At 40.0% G+C, this 21055-nt stretch overlaps 1 protein-coding gene across 1 annotated transcript in view; it reads right to left on the bottom strand.

Annotated features, from left to right (window-relative positions):
• The window catches only part of PLCB4 (phospholipase C beta 4), a 318918-nt gene that overhangs the window by 44756 nt on the left and 253107 nt on the right, over positions 1-21055 (bottom strand). Inside the window, exons 26-32 of the mRNA XM_029911893.1 lie at positions 19622-19724; positions 15413-15577; positions 12158-12362; positions 5522-5610; positions 4877-5027; positions 764-813; positions 584-649 (exon numbers count right to left, since the gene is read on the bottom strand). Coding sequence (XP_029767753.1) covers positions 584-649; positions 764-813; positions 4877-5027; positions 5522-5610; positions 12158-12362; positions 15413-15577; positions 19622-19724 — 829 coding nt within the window. The remainder of the gene's footprint in view (positions 1-583; positions 650-763; positions 814-4876; positions 5028-5521; positions 5611-12157; positions 12363-15412; positions 15578-19621; positions 19725-21055) is intronic.

Below are 21055 nucleotides of genomic sequence, written 5' to 3'. Positions count from 1 at the left end.
GAACTAAGGTACACAACTTCAGCTACGTGAATAACGTAGCTGAAGTTCGAAGTACTTTAGTTCGATCTTACCTCGGTCCACACGCGGCAGGCAGGCTCCCCCGTCGACTCCGCGGTACTCCTCTCGTCTAGCTGGAGTACCGCAGTTGACGGCGAGCACTTCCGGGTTCGACTTATCGCGTCCAGACAAGACGCGATAAGTCGAACCCAGAACTTCGATTGCCAGCCGCCAAACTAGCGGCTGGGTGTAGACATACCTTTAGAAACAATCATTTAAGAGGCTAGCAGAAACCATTACCTAGTAAAGGTGGTCTTTTGCTCTTTATACAAGTCAAACAAAACTGTACTGGAAGCTGAGGGGATATTTAAAAGTGCTCAAGGGAAAAACTGCCTATTGGAGGGTGTTCTTAGTGTAGGCTAAAATAAACATGTATTTCTTGCTAATCTAATTTACTTATCCCTAGTTTTTCCATTGACTACCATTAAAATCTGTGCATGCTTACAAACTTTGTGACTTTTTTAAAGTGAGTGAACTTGCTGGCTAAATGTGTTTCCCCAAACTCTTAGAGCTCTAATGATCATACCTTGGCATGCTTCTTCTTTAAAGCATTCAGCTCTTTCTGTTGTTTCTTTAAATACTTTATGTATGCCTACAAAAAAGGAACTTGGATCAATTTTCCTGTAGTCATAATGGCTGACACCAGATAAAATCTTGCTGTTTGCAAATATATATATTGTCTTACAAAGTTTATGCCCAAACTTACCTTCATTTGCTTTAAATCTTCTATCTTCACTTGAGGAATAAGTTCTATACCTAAAAGGCATTAATACATTTTATCTGGAACTTCAAACACATTAGTACATATCACAGTTTCTGTATGTAACTTCACCACAACTTATATTTCTGTTAGACAGTAATTAATGTGTGTCACACTAAAAAGTATAATGTAAACAAGCAACCAATTGAGTTCCATTTAAAAATAATTTAATTATTGAGACATGGGAAAGGTATGTTTAATTTTTTTTTTCAACAGTACTGCACCATCCATCATCTTACTGGTGTAAGGAGAAAATAAAGCAATAGCTGCATGCCAATCTCCTTTCATTCCCAACTTAAGTGTCAAACAAGAACAAGAAAAGAGTTTGTAAAAATCTGGCTCAGAAATAGAGCAGACCATGTGTGCAATTTCACAGCTGGCCTCTTGTTAGGTTCTGGCAAATGCTGTTTTCACGGGCATATCTTAACATTCTTTCAGTTACAAAGTAGTATTTTAAATGTTAATATTGAAAAAATAAAGTCAATATGATCCCATGAGAAATCTACCAGGCAAGACCCTCCTTAATTCTTACATATATTAGTGATTGACCCAACATTTTATTATATACTGTTTAATTAATTAACTACCTTAGGGCAGGTCTACACTTCAAACACTGCAGTGTCACAGCTGTGCCACTGTAGTGCTTCAGTGAAGACGCTACTACACTGACAGGAGAGTTTCGCCAGTCGGCGTAGTTAATCCACCTATGCGAGAGGCATAGGAGAAGCCCTCCCATCGACATAAAATCATAGAATCTTAGGACTGGAAGGGACCTTGAGAAGTCATCTAGTCCAGTCCCCTGCACTCATGGCAGGACTTAGTATTATCTAGACCATCCCTGACAGATGTTTGTTCAACCTGCTCTTAAAAATCCCCAATAATGGAGATTCCACCACCTCCCTAGGCAATTTATTCCAGTGCTTAACCACTCTGACAGTTAGGAAGTTTTTCCTAATGTTCAACCTAAACCGCCCTTGCTGCAATTTAAGCCCATTGCTTCTTGTCCTATCCTCAGAGGTTAATGAGAATAATTTACCTCCCTCCTCCTTGTAACAACCTTTTATGTACTTGAAAACTGTTTTCATGTCCTCTCTCAGTCTTCTCTTCTCCAGACTCAACAAACCCATTTTTTTCAATCTTCCCTCATAGGTCATGTTTTTTAGATCTTTAATCATTTTTGTTGCTCTTCTCTGAGCTTTCTCCAATTTGTCCACACCTTTCCTGAAATGTGGCACCCAGAACTTGACACAATACTCCAGCTGAGGGCTTTTTTTGCAATAATGTTACACTGTTGACTCATATTTAGCTTGCGACCCACTATGACCCTCGCAATCCCTTTTCTGCAGGACTCCTTCCTAGGCAGTCATTTCCCATTTTGTATGTGTGCAACTGATTGGTCCTTCCTAAGAGGAATACTCTGCATTTGTCCTAACTGGATTTCATCCTATTTCCTTCACACCATTTCTCCAAAAAAACCAGGAGTACTTGTGGCACCTTAGAGACTAACAAATTTATTAGAGCATAAGCTTTCGTGGGCTACAACCCACTTTTTCGGATGCATATAGTCTCTAAGGTGCCACAAGTACTCCTGTTCTTTTTGCGGATACAGACTAACACGGCTGCTACTCTGAAACCATTTCTCCAGTTTGTCCAGATTATTTTGAATTTTAATCCTATCCTCCCAAGCACTTGCAATGCCTCCCAGCTTGGTATCGTCCGCAAATGTTATAAGTGTACTCTCTATGCCATTATCTAAAGTATTGATGAAGATATTGAACAGAACTGGACCGAGAACTGATCCCTGCAGGCCCCACTTGGCACCGTCTACACTGGGCGTTAGGTTGGTATAAATGCGTTGCTCAGGGGGTGTGGATTTTTCACACCTCTGAGTGACGTAGTTATACATATATAAGTTTATAACGTAGACCTGGCCTTAGTGTCCTTTAACTGTAAAATTGCATCTGTCCTACAAAGGATTATCTGCCTTGTAAGGTGAATTCCACTGAACAACATTCAGATCTTGCAAAATAAAGACAATTTCTGCAGAACAGGTGAAATTTTAATCTATTCAGCCCCAATAATATATTATTTCTGAGTTAGCACCATAAATGTGCCTGGTGCTTTATAAGACACAAAGGCAGAGGGGGAAGTTTTCAAAGATATAAATAGGAGGTTAGGCACTTGACTCCTATTGAAAGTCAATGGGAGTTGGGTGCCTAGCTCTCATTTGTGCCTTTGAACGTCTCCCTCAGGCTCCCTTTCCTTGCTGGATATGTAACTTCTCTTGACCTCAATGTGAACTGTGCATTTTAGTGTGGGCAGAATGATGCGGCTATTAACAAATAATAACAATATATAATAGGATAATAAGGATAGTCACAAATGACCTGCTCTATTATTCCTCAAGTGGATAGGAGAGAAAAAGGGGATGCAGAAGAGATGGCACATGTACAATGAAATCATAGCTTCAGAAACAGTGCTGCACAATGTTTGTTGTGATCTAAAAAGAGAGATTCAGATTTTATTTTAAAACGCAGACTCCCTATTCATGCTTACTGCTTTGTTATTATATGTGTTGAACTACATTTTCAACCAATAATGATTTTTCAGTAATCAGCCTGAAAATATATTTCCTCAGCCTCGTAACTGCAAATTCACACATGCTCCTAATTAATATACAATAAGGTGACTACCACACTTTTGTGATGAAATATGAATGTCTACAATTCAATATGTCATTCTTTTTACATTTATATCATAGTATCCCAATTCACAAAAAGGCTGTTTTACTGGTATAGGGAGAATGAAGTACTTTAGATTCCAAACCTGACCTGCTTTACTCTGAGAAGTGACTATAGAAATGTCATCCTCTTTCCCAACAGCTCTGCTTATTTGTGTATTCAGCCCTACCTGCTAACTTTCATGCCAAAAATAAGTTTGTGCTGCTTTTTACTTGTGTTATCCCTGCAAAACCAAGGCAGCCACCAGCGAATGAGCTGGATTCTATTCCTTCTGGCACATTAACAGAAATGTTTACCAAGTTTCACTCAGTTATACCTGTGCAAACCCATTTGGCCCCACAGACCCTTTATTATCTATGATGTGTGAGAGAGAAAGAACCCTCTTGGTTCTCAAAGACGATTTTGCAGGACAAGCAGTTAGGAAAAAAACACCTATCTGCTTATAAACTGAGCACATTTGATATGGAAATATTTGACAGTAAACATGGGTGCCCACAATGCCAGTTTCACAGACACTTTTTGGAATACAGCCACACTTTAAAACATTTCTAGTTTGATGGGGGATCCCCACAGAATCCTAAATACCTGGTTTTTATTTAAATCAACCACTCTGCTGAGGAATTTTTAAAACAAAAGAATTTTTGTGAAGTATACAAGAAAACAGCCTTCCCCACTAGTCCTACTGTAGTAGATCATTAATAAATATTGTTCCCAATGTCATGCATGTTCCTGCTGATAGCATTGACTACACTGGTGCACAAACATGACATTTATTAAAATCCAACCATATTGGCTTCTGCGCCAAGAGAAATATGGATAGAAGAGTATTTGCCAAGTGGACAGAGACACCACTAGTAGAGAAAGATGTTACTTTTTGAGCTTTTCAGAGGGATTAGAAACTATAGGAAGTACAAAACTAAAAACAATGAGGTAGTACTTCTTAGTGTCCTTCTAAACCAGTGGTCCCCAACCTTTTTTGTCTGGCGGGCGCCGGATGATGAGCCACTGAGGACCGTGGCCGGCGGATGAGCAACCGCCGAAATGCCGCCGAGAAGCGGGAACGTCAATAGGCGTTGCTGCCGAAATGCTGCCGACAAGCAGTGTCATCCAGAGGCGTCGCCGCCGAAAATCAGCGGCATTTCGGCGGCAACGCCTCTGGATGACGCTGCTTCTCGGCAGCATTTCGGTGGATGCTGGTCCGCCGGACAGTACGCGGGCGCACATAGATGCCCCGGCGGGTGCCATGGTGCTCACGGGCACTGTGTTGGGGACCACTGTTCTAAACCATTTAAAGAAGAGAAAGCTCGTTTTCCTTTACCTTTCTTAGTTTCCATCCCAGGTCCGAGGCCGGAAGTGGTACTTGGTCTAAGTTCAGAACTACTCTGAGGAGTCACACTTGCTTTGGCATTATTAGCTTTTCCTTTCTTATCATTCTTTGTGGTGTCATTTGGTACATCAGCTATATCACTCTGGAAAAAGCATGATTACAAAATATCATTTGCAGGGGGGAAAGAAACGAAGTCATTTACTTTTAAAGAAAATTCCCCATATATTTGCTAATACTTCTAGACAAAAATTATTTTCAGATGAAGAATTTATAACTTATTTTTACTGAAAATTAATAAGGATGTCTCCTTTCTAATTTTAGACACATAGATGTGCTGCCATGACTGATAAAAAATCCCTCATGACTGTGACTATATTTGGAAATGCAGTGAAGGATATTTTAATAAATCTGACAACACATGTTCATGTATTTAAGAGTAGAACAGTTCTATATTTGAAAACAGAGATTAAGAGAATAACTTGCATTAATGACCAATTAATCAACAGGAGAACTGTCCAAACATTGTGGCCCAAATCTCATTGCAGTGGTATTATTTCTTGTAAAGTGAAGCCTGTATTTTGCATTGTCCACTACATGAAATTATTTTGCCTACGTTCATAATTAATTTCTACTTACAGTTTCAATACCCATAGCTCTCATCTGGTCTGCTCTTTTTTCCATGACAGATAAAAATTTCTTTGGATCTGATAAAGCATCCACAATATCTGAAAGAAAATTGAATATTTATCAGTTTTTCAATATTTTAAGAGTCATTCAAAAAGCACAATGTAATTTAGCTTTCACAAAGGCTTTATTCTGTTCTCGCCACATGTTCCACTGTCCTCAACACTGGGCCAACTTTTCATAGTAAACTTGGTAGGAGTGGGTAAGCTTTTTTCATTTAGTCTCTCTCCCTTCCCTCATGACAAGAGAGAAAAGGAGATAAAAATTTCATGATTCAGTAAAGGCCTAATCCAAAGCCCAGTGACGTCTATGGAAAGACTCCCACTTCAAAGGGCTTTTGACCAGGCCATAATAATAATAATAATAATATAGCACTTTTCATTAGTAGATCTTAAAGCACTTTATAAAGGTGATCAGTAGCATTGTTCTTATTTTACAAATGGAGAGGAAACTGAGGCACAGGGAAAAGTGACTTGCCCAAGGTCATCTAGCTGCCAGTGGCTGAGCCAGGAATAAAACCCAGGTTCTCTGAGTCTCAGGCCAGTGATCTATCCACTAGGCAACACTGCCTCCCTTCAGATATAGGTTGTATTTTTTCTCTTGGTTGCCGAAGAGCATGCTTATCAATTTGGAAGTAAAGATGCCTTCACACAAGTCGTTCTGGTATTTTCCATGGCTCATAGGTGAAGGGAACTAATTGTTTTACACGGATGGCCTAAACAATAGTACAAGTGACATCTTTTACTTACAGAATTCCTCCTGTATGACTCATGACAGCACTACTACTCATACCACTCACCCTGCCAAGGCCCAGATGTGGGATGCAACGAGAGGGCTATAAACCAATTAATAAGTTAGGATTATATTGTGACGCCTTCTACTGTTTCCTCTTCCACCCGTCTTCTCTGGGACAGAATGTCCAGAAAGCTGCTGCGGGTAGGAGAAGCTCATTTAGACGTTCTCTCTTCTACCCCTGGCCCTGAGTGGTTCTGCTGCCCGCTATTAGATAGTGGTTGTGAAATCATTTTACAGTCTTACCTACTTGTGAGTCTTACCCTGGCGTAACTATCCGCCATAATTTCTCCCCTAGTGCAGACTTTATACCTGGTATAACTTCACAAATTAGTATTCTGCAATTGCCTTCCCTTAACTCTGCCAAAAGAACTTAATAAACCCTCTTCCCTGTCCTAGAAGCATCCCAGCTCTAAGGAGTATTTTTCACCTTCTTTTATTTACACTGCACATAAGTGCATCCACTTGTGTATTTAGATCTTGATTTAACAAGGTGCCTAAGGTCACGCCAACTTGAAACACGAGGGCAGTCCAAATGACTTCAGTAAAACTACTTGTGTCTTTCAAATCAGGCACAGGCTCGAGTTCTTTGCTGAACTGAGGCCTGATCATGGACCACGGAAGAAAAGAGGAGTTTTACTATTTGCATCAACAGGCATGGGATGAAACTGTTGAGGGCTCGACGTGGCAAGCTCTTTGGAGCAGGTATAGTTTAACCACTGCACAGCGCCATGTGCATTTACAACACGATATGAACAACAGCATCCCTGACTCCCTTGACAGTCATGATAAACTTTCACTTTTACCATATACAGTGTTTTATACTGGTTAGTTGAATCAGGAAACACCTTTTTGACAATTTAAGTCCTTAATACATGGATGGCCCCATTTGTGATCTTAGTTATTCTAGTGGCAAACTGGGTGTGATATTGGAATCAGGCCCAAAGAGAGTATTGCTAGTTTTATGTACTTGTCTCTTTGCTATACGGCAGTGTGTAAAAATCAATAAAATTGAAATTAAATTAACATTTTCATCCCATAAGAAATATGATTTTATGGATTATGTGTCATGGGTTTTGTGTACGTAGCTATTCATGTACAACTGTATATCGAGAGCTACGCAGAGACATCCGTTCTTGCTTCTACTGCAAATGTATCTTTTCAGGCCTTGATTTAAAGATGATCAAGTAACTCACAAGTGGCAAAGGCATAATGAGAAATGCTGCGTGACAAATTGAATTGATTTTAGTACCTACAATAGTAAAGCATCTACAGAGAGTAGCAATGACCTGGTGATCCCTATGTAACTTTAACTTCAGTAATACTCAAGAAGACCTGTACAGTGAAAAAGTACATCAGCCGAAAGTGAAAAGAGTCCCTAAGGACATTCCTTTGAGCAGAATTACCATTTTAAGGATGATGGGCTTTCATGATACGGAAGAAGACAACCAGTCACGCAGGACATTAATGAGTTGAAATATAATTAATATTTTAATGTTTCAAGATACTGCCCCTTTCCTGCATGTGACTATTAAATGGGCCTCCTAGTTGAAGAAGTATCACACAGAAATCCCCAGAGTGCATCCATTCTCTTGTCTAAAAGCTGTATCTTGATTCAACCATTCATTATAAAATATTGTACATAATATGCCTGAGCTTTTGCCATGATCATCCTGGGAGTCATGGATGATGTTCTTACTTTACTGTATTTTGGGGGAATGCAACTGATTATTGAGATGAAATACAACTAAACCTTTTCTCACATGCTGGAAAGAGAGTAGTGAGTTCAGTTACTGCCCCTCAAACACAACACCATGTGCATAGTGGATTCTTTCTGTTCAGAATGTTGTAATGTAATAAAGAAAATCCATCTTCCAGTTGCTTATCAGTAAAGATAAACCTTTCTGTGGACTTTCATTCCAGATAGTCTCAGTAATGTAATGGCTCTGTACTTCTAGAGCGATGGTTTTGGAAGTCTACGTTTTCCTAAAGATCTGAATTTTATTTCACATACCAGAATCCTGTCTCATGTCATAGCTGTTTTCAAAGTAACTAGTAGTGATGTCATAGATAAAACACGGGACTAGGGCCGCATGTACCAGTCCAGGAAAAACATATTAACCAGTTCGAATTTTGGGGATAATCTTGCTTATAGTCCTTACTCATGCAAACTTCCCACCGAAGTCACTGGAAGTTTTGCCCAAGTCAAGAATGAAGGATCAGGCCTTCTGTCCTTAGTATCTACTTGATCTGTATGTGAAGATAGTTTGTGCGAGATACGAAAGCTCCATTAAATAATATTTTTCACCTAGACAGCTCAAGTTAACCACCCAAAACCATCCAATACCACTGTTCCCCACCAACTGGTATCTTCTCTCTCACACTCAGCTGTCCTTCCCACAAATATCAAATGGACAGAACTTATCGCAAGCACATAATGGCCCCAACAACCTGAATATTTTCCCTTTCTTTTAACTGAGCCAACTACCCTTCCAATCCCTAGAACCTACGCTTCAATGAAAATCCATGCCTGCCTTGATCCTGCAACCATGACATAGTATTTGAAAATGGAACTTGAATATTAAGAACTTTCAAGTAAAAAAAACCTCCTTATGTGTGTGGGAGAGTGAGACCTTTGCAAATTTTGTTACTAATCATTTATATGCTGTGCCAAAGGCTCAGCGTTTCTACTGGAAGTAAGTGATTCACAGCTCTTGTCTACCCCACCACTTGTCCTCTGCTTAAATTTTCCTTTTTTGTGGTCTTTTTGGCAAGGTACAACTGAATACCAAAAAGTTTTAAAACTATGAGTTAAAAAACAAACCAAAAAAAAGTTGTGTTTAATCAGTATAACCTTGGGAAGCATGTGTTATAGAAACAGAAGTCCCATCACGACTATATATAATAGTGTACATAATAAGTAAGCACTATCTATATATTATAAAAGACTTCTCGTTGAAGTCTGCTGCCTCATTATGGATTTCTTCAGAACAGTATTGTGTACCATTGGCTATTAGGAGCAGGGGTATTGAAACAGATAAACCATAGAAAATCAGCAAACCACACCAAAAAAAGACAATGGTGCATATTTTTTCCTAACCCTATCATGAAGCAATCATAAATCATTATTATTTGGCATGAGAGATGTTCTTAAATCTTACTCCTACAGGTTAAAAAGGAAAGTAGCTGAAAATTAAGATTCTTGATATTTTGCCAAAACAATCTAGCTACAAATCAGAGATCGTAATTGTAGTTCATAAAACAATGCAACATTCAGAACAGATGACAAGCACTCAAAACCCACATGTAAATATAATAGTAATGATGCCTTCTGAACATCAAAAGTAACATCTCAAGGCTCTTTTGGTCATCAGGCTATTGCTCAATATCAATGAGAAAATATAAAGGGTGACAAGTCAAAAATGACAGTCGTTGGGAAAAGAGAAATAACAACTGAGCTTGTTGAGTTCTCATTAGTACAGAGCCCATTTCCCCTACACAGGCACCAAGATATCACATATCGTTTCCTCATCCTAGCAATATTTCACTTTAATGATAAAGCTACTCGGGGTAAACATTTTTTTCCCCTTCACATTCTGACATCTTACAGATAAACCACCTGTAGTAATGTTGGCAATTTAGAAGATCAACCGACACTGAACTTTTACACAGCTTGCCTTTTACAAACTGATTTTGAAATTCTCTATGAAAAAAAAAAGTCTGTATCATTTCTGGATTTGTGTGTGAGCAGTACAATTCTTTAAAAAACTCCCAAACTCTGCAAATTGAAGAGTTAATAGTAAACACAATGGAACTTCATTTATGTCACATTAACTGGGTTCCAAAACTTTACAAAATTAAGGTTCCAATTCAGGAACTCATCCTGATTCAGGACAGAGCTTTGAGCATGTGCGTACGTGCTGTCCAGAACAGCATCAACTGAAGTACATGCAAAAGTTCTTTTCTGAATTGGGGCCCTTACTGGTAAAAATTGTTGGTTAAAACTCATTGAATGAATACCTTGGGTAAGTGCCTGGTACCAATCAAATCAATGGCAAACCTCTCATTGATTTCAGTGGGGGGGGGATCAACATTTAACTTATTATTTTTGCTCTAAAAGGCCCTGATCCTGCAAACAATTATGTATATGCTTATCTTTAGGCATGAGAGTAGTCTCATAAAAGCCAGGACCTATGTTTTTTTCTTAAAGCTTGGTTGTAAATACTAGCAAATGATGAATATAAGGTTTTAACGATATTTGGTAAAATTAGTCCCTTTAACAATTTCGTGCACACTCTCTTTCTCTACTTTTTACTACTGAAAATCCAATCCACATTAAAGTTCCAGTAACTATTTTGTACATTTTGAATTAGTTTTACAAAGAGCAAAAAATTATTTTTCCAACAAGGTTTCCCAAAAATCTCTTTGAGGGTGAAGTTCAGAGGGACAGAACAAGGCCTATGGACCACTTAAAATCCAATGTGAGCCCTAATTTGAGGTCTTAAGTGGGATACAGGCGGTACATGGGCCATGCACTAGCTCTCTATACAGGAGCAAATTTCATCCCACCTGAAAAAAACCCAAAACATTTCTCAGCAACAAATGCTTAATGAAAGTGGAAAACTTCCAGTACACTTACCTGCAGTTTAAAAATACTAAGACCTAGGGTAACTAAAATACATGTAAATTAAAGGAGCACATCCATGCTCTTCTGCTACTCTGCTGCACTAGGATTTGCTACCTAATCTGCATCACGGGTAGCACAATAATGGTGGCGTAACTTTGCTGGCAGTTCTTGGTGTTTACTGCTATTAGACCTAGACCTCTACTCAAGACTTCCGTGACTGCTTTTAAGAAGTGGTTTCAATAAAGTTATGCTGGTATTTTTTATTCAAGCAAACATACTGATACAGCACTGTTGTAGGAGCAGTGTCAGAGACCTATCTATCATAATACTTATCTTGAAGAGATAAAAGTTTGTCTTGTAAAGAGAAAAATAACTAGCGCGAGTTTTCAGAGATCAGGCATAGATGGCTATCTCAGGGCACCGAAGATAATAAGGGTGGCAACTTTAACACTGGCAGTAGGGTTGCCAACCTTCCAGGATTGGCCTGGAGTCTCCAGGAATTAAAGATTAATCTTTAATTAAAGATTATGTCATGTGATGAAATCTCCAGGAACACATCCAACCAAAACTGGCAACCCTGTCACTAATAAGTGATGGCTAAGATTTAATTTAAAGAGTGGTTTGAAGTATGCAAAACTGGGCGGTGGGAAATCACTTGTAATTGCAAACTTTATAAACACTTGAAAATTTGGCATCTTGCATGTCCACTTTTCAGATCAGGAGTATTTAGAAGAATATTAAAGTACTCTTTAAAAAAAAAAAAAACCCACAGCATCTTGATATCTCCTTTAACTAACTACAATATATCAATTAATATATCCAATGAGTTCTTTCTAAAGAGATGAAGAGATTCTAAAGAGATTAAGTACTGGCAAACTGAACAAATTCAGGTAACCTTGGGAAATGTAATTCTAGCTTTGTTTCTTCCCAAACTAATATAAATCACTATCTTGATTTTGAAAGGCTACACTCTTCATTGTTAACATTAAGGCATTTGAGACAAAAGTAAAGATATCTTAACCATATATAAGAAATTTTCCTACAGATTAGCAGAGATAACATTTTTCCAGACCTCCAGGGATCACGTATTTTCTATCGCACAATGCACTTATATTCCTTGCATACTAAAACCCAAGATTCACAAAGCTGTAATATGTGTTTCTTCTTACCTCCAAAACCATCAGGCACATATGTTTTGAGCACAATGTTGCAGAAAACTGTGGGCAGTGATAGTGGTTTGTTGCCTTCATTTCGAAGGGAAATGTGTCTGTAGCCTGCCTGAAGGCCATCTAGAGGCAGGATCCTCTGACCGATCAGCCTGTTGTTGTCGTCATACACTGCTATTCTCAGAACAGCGAGATCAGGTAGAATAACCTGGGAACCATCAAATAAAGACATTCACTGACTCTTACAATGTTTTAAATTCCCCAAGTACCACACTTGAAAGCATCCAGAGATCACACAACATAGTGGATGTCCATTTCCATTACTGGTAAGTCAGAAGCACAGCCTACTTATCTCTGTTAGACAATACCATCACTCTTTGCTGGATGCAAGCTGTACACTTTCAGGCATTACTGGAAAAGTTTAGTTTCTCTCTCTCTCTCTCTCTCTCTCTTTCTTGGTGTTCGTTTTTTGGAGCACAGAAATTGCTCTTTGAAGAATTCTCTAGATTGTAATCAAAACAATTAAATAGTTTGCTTATTTATTTTTCATCGCTGGAGGCCAGTGACCCCTGAAAGTGGGCAGGGAAATACGACGTGGGAGTAGCAGAGACACAAACTGGTCTCTGGTAGTCGAAGGCAGATGGGTAATGCTGGGGTGAGGGGAAAGGCAATGACGGGGGTGGTGGTGCTTGGAAAGGACATCAACAATAGAATAAGGGTGGCGAGAAGGGGGAAGAATAGGGTGTTACACACTGTCTGTAGGAGGGAGATTCTGGGGGGGGAGAGGTGATGTGAACTCAGCTGGAGCGGTCTGGTGGGGAAGAGGGTGACACGTACATCATAAGGCAACTGAAGGAGGGCAATACACAATGGGAGGCCTGGTGCTGGTGGGGAACACTCTTAGCAGGGATGGGTGCGAGGGTTCGCACAGAGGGAAGAGGTAGAGGTTGCTGGACAGTAGGTACCTGAAGCTGTTCATAGGAGTGACCCTCATTCATGTGAGCAGTCACACTGAAGCAAAGGGTACCGGAACCTGACAGTTCCCATCCTGACCAACAAAAGCAACAGCAGAGACTCCTTTCGCTCCCACCTGAATCCAAAAGGGCTAACCTGACCCCTGTTCCACCTGCTTCCTCAGAAGGGTGAGCAGGGATAGGATGGGAGGAGAGAGGATTCCCTGCACGGGAATGTCTGAACGGGGCAGGCCAGCAATCTTTCATTCCCAGGCTGCCTGGACTGCAGGCCAGAAAGGGCCCTGACAGCAGGAGTGGGTAAGAGACAGAGAGAGGAAAGGAATAAAGAGGACCTGACCCGGAAAGGAATCAATACTAATTAAAATGATACTTAGATATTACTACTTTCCTTTCTCTCTCCACCTGGCTCTATTCATTGATGCCTGAGACTGTCACTCAGGGAAGAAAATAAAACAGATTTTTCCTCCCTTGGACCCGCTGCCTTCAGTTTAAGCCTTAAGTAAAGAGTATAGAAACAAACAGCTTTTTGAATGCTGTGCATGTCTGAACTATTCACAGACACCACAGTTAACTGGCCCTGTGAAGTACTGTCTGACTGACCAGAGGTAAGCGTCAACCCCTCCCAACAGAATGACAACACAAACTTGGGTTAGAATGGCAGAAGCTTTAATATCAAACAGAACAGTCAAACAGAATTCACACATTACCTGCTAGCATTTGTGTAGGGTTAATGCCATCATGGGAGGAGCCCCAGGCCCCAAGCTGACCCGACTAGGGCCACTTAAACAGCATGGGTAAAATCTTCCCTTTACATGTCACAGGCCAGCACACCGTTCATTATGTGATGGGCCGTACTATACCATTGCTCTCCCTGCTCATCACTGGCGGTAGAAATTCAAGTCCCTAGCCTGTTGTTAATTTTAACTCCTCCTCCATGATCATGGGAGGATACCAAGGAACAAATGCCCCTTGGTTGTTTACTCATATTATACTTACAAGGGGTCAAGTTGTGACAAATGAGTTATTATGGGATTGGTGTGGCAAATCATAGTTTACTGTACAAGCATGTGTCCTCTGAGTGGGAAGAACCCAAAGGGCAGCAGATGCTGGTCATCTGGTTACCCAGCCCAGGGCAAGGATGCCCATCTGGGACTGCCCACAGTGAACTTAAAGCATTTCCTCTTGCCCATTTCCTAGGCCCCTATGCAGGAAAGCATCTGAGCACATTCTTAAGTTCATCCCTGTTCAGGACACCATTAAACATGTACTGAATAGTGATGCGTTCCGGAACTAGGGTCCCAGCAGCACAGCATGAGGACAAGTCACCTCCCAGGAGATCTGAGTCCACTACATTTGCTACACTGGAAGCAGATTATCTGTGTTACACAATATACATATAAAAACAGTATGACCACCAGGCAAAACCTGTCACGAAAGAAAAACAGTAAAAATTCTGCAGGACAACAGAACAGGTGAAAGAAAAACACACATTATCAAAGACAGCACTGTTAACGCATGTATTTTGGATGAAACTTCAGTTGACAAAAAATAAAATAAAAATCAGACTGAGAGATAAAAACTGAACATTTGAGATGATGACTGATCTCCCTTTGGGAGTCCACCATACAGTACCAGGAAAAAGGTGGTGGTGTGTTTTTTTTGTTTTTGTTTTTGAAGTACATGATACACATGGTCTACAGGAGAAGGGAGCTGGCCACATGTGTGAGGAACACAGCACCCTTCCATTTTTTCCATGTAATGACATTGACCTTAGCTTTGGATGCAGCATCTCACCTGCCCTCTTGGCTGAAGGAACAGTGCAAGATAGCAGCCACTGTCAGGGCAGGGAAGAAGACATCTCCAAGGAATGTTGGTGTCCACCAGCTGGAGCTCATTCTGAGCAGACTGCACACCTGGAACACAGGCATTGCCACGAAGGACGTGGGTTCCTCCAAGAAGGAGGAGGAAGCAAAAAAGAGGGAAAAGCCAAACAGACAAAAAAAAAAAAAATCATGTGACAACTACAGAGGTTATCCATAAAAAAAAAAAAACTGTTGAAGTGTAATTCAGCCTTAATGGTTTACAGGTTTACTGTGGTAAACACGAGTCCTACAAATTTAAGGTCCAATCCTGCAAATCCTTGTTCATGGGAGTGACCCTTATTCATGTGAGCAGTCACACTGAAGCAAAGGGGATTGCTCATGCAAGTAAAGAATACTCACATGGGAAAAGGTTTGCAAGAGCAGGTTTCAAAACACCCAAGTGTACATTCAAAAAATCCTACCTTTCGAAATACAAATGATTCTTCATTGTAAACAGGGTTCAGGCCATTGTTCATCACCATGCGGGTTCGAAATTCTTTACGTATCGTGTCCGTAGGTAACCCGTACATATCCACTTCTACATATGTACCAATTTTTTTATCTGATAAGAACTGACCAGATATTACCTGAATAAAGAAGAAAAGGCATTAAATACACTCCTCTGATCTAAAGAAAGTAACAATATAAAACATACAGTACTTTATGGTGAGTGGAAACAATGTCACTTGTATTCTTTATCAAATAACAGTATTCACATACGTTCATTATACAGAGCAGTCAGTCATTTAATAGTGTAATTTTTTTCCACAGCATCAAATAACCACTAAATTTCATGTTGGCATATTTGGTTTTGTAAATAAAAAGGTAATTCTTTAAGATTTTTATGAATATGTGCACACACAACAAATTACAGCGTGTAAATCAATAATGAATTTGGCCTATTTATACATATACTAGTACCACTTATTTTTAAAAATTAGATTCCATGTTGATATTATGCATCTGTATGAGTAACAAGTAAACAGCGTCTTTTCTGATACGATTCCGCTTTTCTATTTTGGGGGTTTTATGCTGAATTTTAGCGAGAGGCCGACTGCATGTACATTCTAATAACAGCCCCATGGGAAAGTCATATTGTTCCCCCTACCTTTCAGCAGCTGCTGCTGTGCATGCAATATTCTCAGCTCCAAAGCCTCATTACAGCACAGTACTTAAGAATGGGTGTAAGTGCTTTGTTGGGTTGGGATCTCACTGCAAACATTGAGTGCTGAATAAACACACACGTGCAAGTGCACTATTGCGCAGTAGGTTTTATAGTGGTAAAGGCACTGGCTTTTCTCTCATGAACTTGTACGTTCAAAGCTTGGTTTGGCTCACAAGTAGGGTCTTTCTCTCAAGTTTGCCATATCAGATGAAAACATTGGCAAAGTTGGCAGATTTTTGCTCAAGGGGAAACTTGGCTTATAGCAGCAGATGAATCAATTCAGAACTGAGATGCTTTTTCTAAGTGGGACTAGATTGTTCCCTGGTAACAGGCATATGAAGGCCTTTCGCCTCTAGGTCACTGCCACTGTAGTAACCGCAAGTTATTGTAATCTCACTTACTCTGTTGCCTATATATTATAATAACTGGCACTAACAGACAAACGTGATTATAGGCGCCAACTTCTGCTGGCACCGGTGGGTGCTCGACCCCCCCCCCCTTTGCCCCCAGCGATCAACTGTTCTCCATGTTCACTGAAGACTGGCAAAAAATAAGGGATTTAATCTGCAGCAAGGGAGATTTAGGTTAGATATTAGGGAAAACTTCCTAACTATATGTCTGGATGTTATTGCTCTACTTTAGTTTCAGTGCATTATATTAGCCACTTCTTCACGGTACTCACTAAATGCGCAAATCTGTGCAATGCAAGATACTTACCAAAAAAACTAGTGTAATGGAAGCCTTTTACGGGATTCCTACATCTCTCTTCATACAAATATCTTGAATTTGCTGCAAATTTATTCTAAGTCCATATTTATCTGGCTACAGCAGGCCATTTTCCTGTGACAAATTTTTGTTTCACTAACATAAGCTTTTATTTGCCAACACAGTATATGTTGTTATTCTGTACTGTCAAGGATTGAAAGCAAAAATGAAACATATTTAAAATTGCACAAACCAAAGTTGATTTTGACCTGTTCTTTTCTGATGGGCAACGAAGTATCTGGTCTTACATTCTTTAATTACAGACAACTTGAAATGACTGAATTGAGAGACAATGAAGTCTAGTGGCTTGGTCACTGGACCGAGAGTCAAGACGCGAGTTCTATTCCCAGCTTTGTCACTGACATGCTGTAGGAGACCTCTCTGTGACTCTGTTTCCCCTCCCGCCTCTCTCCGTCTTCCCTATTCAAATTGTAAATGTTTGGACAGAGACTGCCTCTTCACCATCTAGCACAATGGGGTCCTGATCTCTATTGTGGTTTCTAGGTACTACTATAAGATTGACTCAGAACCAACAAATTATGAACACAATTACCTTAGGGAACATGTGTTCCTATTCCTGTTACCCTAGTCCTCCTTTCCCTACTATTGTTTGTTACATCTAGTTGTTGTGTCTTGTCTTAAACACAACTGTAAATTCTTTAGGGCAGGGACTGTGCCCTCCAGTATGTTTGTTCAGTGCATGGGGCCCTGCTTCAGAGTGGGGCCACTAAGTACTAACCCAATATAAATCATACGTTTTGCACTTACAGTAGCATTTTGCATTTATACAGCACTTTTCATCTGAAGATCCCATATGCTTTACAAAGAAGGGTAAGCTTTATTATCCCAATTTTACAGATACAGAAACTTACTGAGCACTCACATGACTTGCCCATCATCACACAAGGAGCGCAAGTGGCAGCAGAATTGGAACTAGGATCCATATATCCGGATCATAGAATATCAGGGTTGGAAGGGACCTCAGGAGGTCATCTAATCGAACCCCCTGCTCAAAGTAGGACCAATCCCCAACTAAATCATCCCAGCCAGGGCTTTGTCAAGCCTGACCTTAAAAACCTCTAAGGAAGGAGATTCCACCACCTCCCTAGGGAACCCATTCCAGTGCTTCACCACCCTCCTAGTGAAAAAGATTTTCCTAATATCCAACCTAAACCTCCCCCACTGCAACTTGAGACCATTACTCCTTGTTCTGTCATCTGGTACCACTGAGAACAGTCTAGATCCATCCTCTTTGGAACCCCCTTTCAGGTAGTTGAAAGCAGCTATCAAAGCCCCCCTCATTCTTCTCTTCTGCAGACTAAACAATCCCAGTTCCTTGAACCTCTCCTCATAAGTCATGTGCTCCAGCCCTCTAATCATTTTTGTTGCCCTCCGCTGGACTCTTTCCAATTTTTCCACATCCTTCTTGTAGTGTGGGGCCCAAAAGTGGACACAGTACTCCAGATGAGGCCTCACCAATGTTGAATAGAGGGGAATGATCACGTCTGTCCCTCGATTTGCTGGCAATGCCCCTACTTATACAGCCCAAAATGCCGTTAGCCTTCTTGGCAACAAGGGCACACTGTTGACTCATATCCAGCTTCTTGACCACTGTAACCCCTAGGTCCTTTTCTGCAGAACTGCTGCCTAGCCATTCGGTCCCTAGTCTGTAACAGTGCATGGGATTCTTCTTAGTCTGGGGATCTCTCTGCTAAATCCCATTGCTTCCACTGAGGTGATATAATCCTACACAAAACATGCCCTTTATTCTTATAATTGCTGATGTGAAACTTGGGTAAATGTATATAATGTATGACAAAAATTTTGCTTGGGAATGCAGTTTGGAATTTTCACATCTTTTCCGCTTCTGGATCTATATAAAGTGATCACTGAGATCAGAGCATTTTCCTGAGCGGCATTCTGACGTATCTGAGCTAATAGAGCACGGGCAGAGAGTAGAGTAAATACAATAAAAGGTCACTGCAACTCTTTCTTTCCTTCCTAAAGGTTGATAACCTCTATCCAGGAGTTTTATGGACTCTACTGTCTCTCAGATGATTCACAGAATTCAAAAAGTTAGGACCTCTGTAACTCACCTTTTCATAACATTCAAATTGGACATACATGAGGCTGCTCTATAAATGAAAAAAGTGTTTGTATTCCCACACACCCCACCTTCTGCACTACTTTTCCATAACTGATTTGCCACAACTAATTCTGCTGAAGCCTGGCGTTACCTTCTTTTGTAGAGTAGCCATAAGTGACACCATAGGGTGGCCATTTCTGAAGTTCTATATGTATTGAAAATGTCCTACAGAAAAATTTCCAATACAAAACATTGTCTGACTCTGTAGCAGCCAGTGGAACATACATGATTCTGAATTACCTGCAGGAATGAGTTCTTATTTTATTTTGAGATGACTGCTCAAAACCACCAAGAATAGCGGGGGATTTAAAATTGAGTGACACACTTTAAATGGATAATTACAAACCATTTCTAATTATATCCTGTTCTATTCAGCTCGTGTAAACACAGATGTCATAAACAGCAATCAAATAACAATAATTAGATGAATTAGATAGAACAATTTGATGAAACCCACAAATTCCACAGAAATTTGCTGTACATATTAGATTTCCACTTGTGTTTAAATGTGGTTTTGGATGCTCTAAGATGACTGCAGTCTCAGTTATATTTTACCTGTACTGAACACGTTGCAGCAATAACACCATCTACTGGCGTTTCAGAGAAAGGGTCAAATGTTCGATCTGGCCGTCGCATGAAATCTGGTTTAAGGAGATACCTTATTTTAAGAAAGAGAAGAAGAAATGTATTTACGTATGGAACTTTAAATTGCCACTTTATTTATTATAAGTAATATTGATGGTCTAGCTTTAACCAATGAAATCCCCCAGGGTATTTTAAAATACATACTGCCATTCTGATTATAATTCATGCAACTGTGAGGAAAAAAAAAAAAAACTAAGGTGATCCGGACTAAGTGTTTTTATTCAAAATTGTTTTTTAAAGAATCAGACCCCACCCCAGCCAAGATTTATTTAGTAAATTACCTCCGGAAGTGGATTTCTTCATCTGAATTATAAACCCTTGAGGAAAAGCACTGATAACGTTAGTACTGACGGACCCTTAATTATAGTGGTGTGAATGGTAGTGCGATAATAGCACTTACACTGCCTCCCTGGGGACTATGCCCTGGCTCAACATATCAATGAAACCCACGTGTGCACTGATGAGTAACAAATGAGGATTCTGATTTTAAAATAGAAAGGCGGTGTTCTGGAGTCCAGCTGTGTCAGAGATGAAGGGAATTCTCTCCCAACAATGGAAGAAAATGTGCAACTTGAATCATCCAGCCAATTCAGCAGCTATGCACAGATAGCAGCTGTTAGACGCTCATATTTTACTCATAACACCGTTTCTGCTAAGCATCATTAGTACAAACGGTTATCAAGGTCTAGACTGCAATCAGGAAAAATTAAAAAGGTGCTGGAGGAGCTATTAGGACAAAAAGAATCTCAGTTTCACTCTCTCCCGTTTTGACATCAAGTTTGGTTTCTATTAAGGAAAGTAATTTTCCTCAGCATTGTATAATGAGTGTGTGTCGCTTTCGAAAATGACAAGCCCATGTAATCATTTAAAACAGATATTTGGAGTGAAAGGGGAACTATTGGATATTTTTAGGATGCATTTTAGCCTTGATTGGCTGCGTTAAGGATCAGTGGGACGGACTGTGCTCTGACACTGATCTAAATCTGGAGTGACTCACTGAAGCCAATGGAGTAACACCAGTGTGAAACCGGGGCAGGTCAGAGAAGAAATCAGGAGGCCCATTATATCTACAATATACTCACAGGCACAGGGAGCAGAACATATCATACACGTTACATTTTTTTATTCCGTAACACCAGCACATTTCCACCAAACAGTTTGGTGCATAAATCAAGCTTGTTCTTTGGATAGTTCCAAAGGACTAAATAGCAAGTGCATTTTCATTGTGGTGTTGGGCGATGGAGCAGAGAGACCATGCATTGCCACCCCTGACTAATGGCGCCGTCCCAAACAGCTGCCAATCAAATATTTATACTGCATCAAACCTTCCATGTACTATGCATA

The sequence above is a fragment of the Terrapene carolina genome, unplaced genomic scaffold (genome assembly GCF_002925995.2).
Source record: "Terrapene carolina triunguis isolate 2854851 unplaced genomic scaffold, T_m_triunguis-2.0 Scaffold132, whole genome shotgun sequence".
In the NCBI taxonomy this organism is placed as follows: domain Eukaryota; kingdom Metazoa; phylum Chordata; order Testudines; family Emydidae; genus Terrapene; species Terrapene triunguis.
Note: the sequence above shows the minus strand (reverse complement) of the source record. Positions and strands in the feature narration are given on the sequence as shown.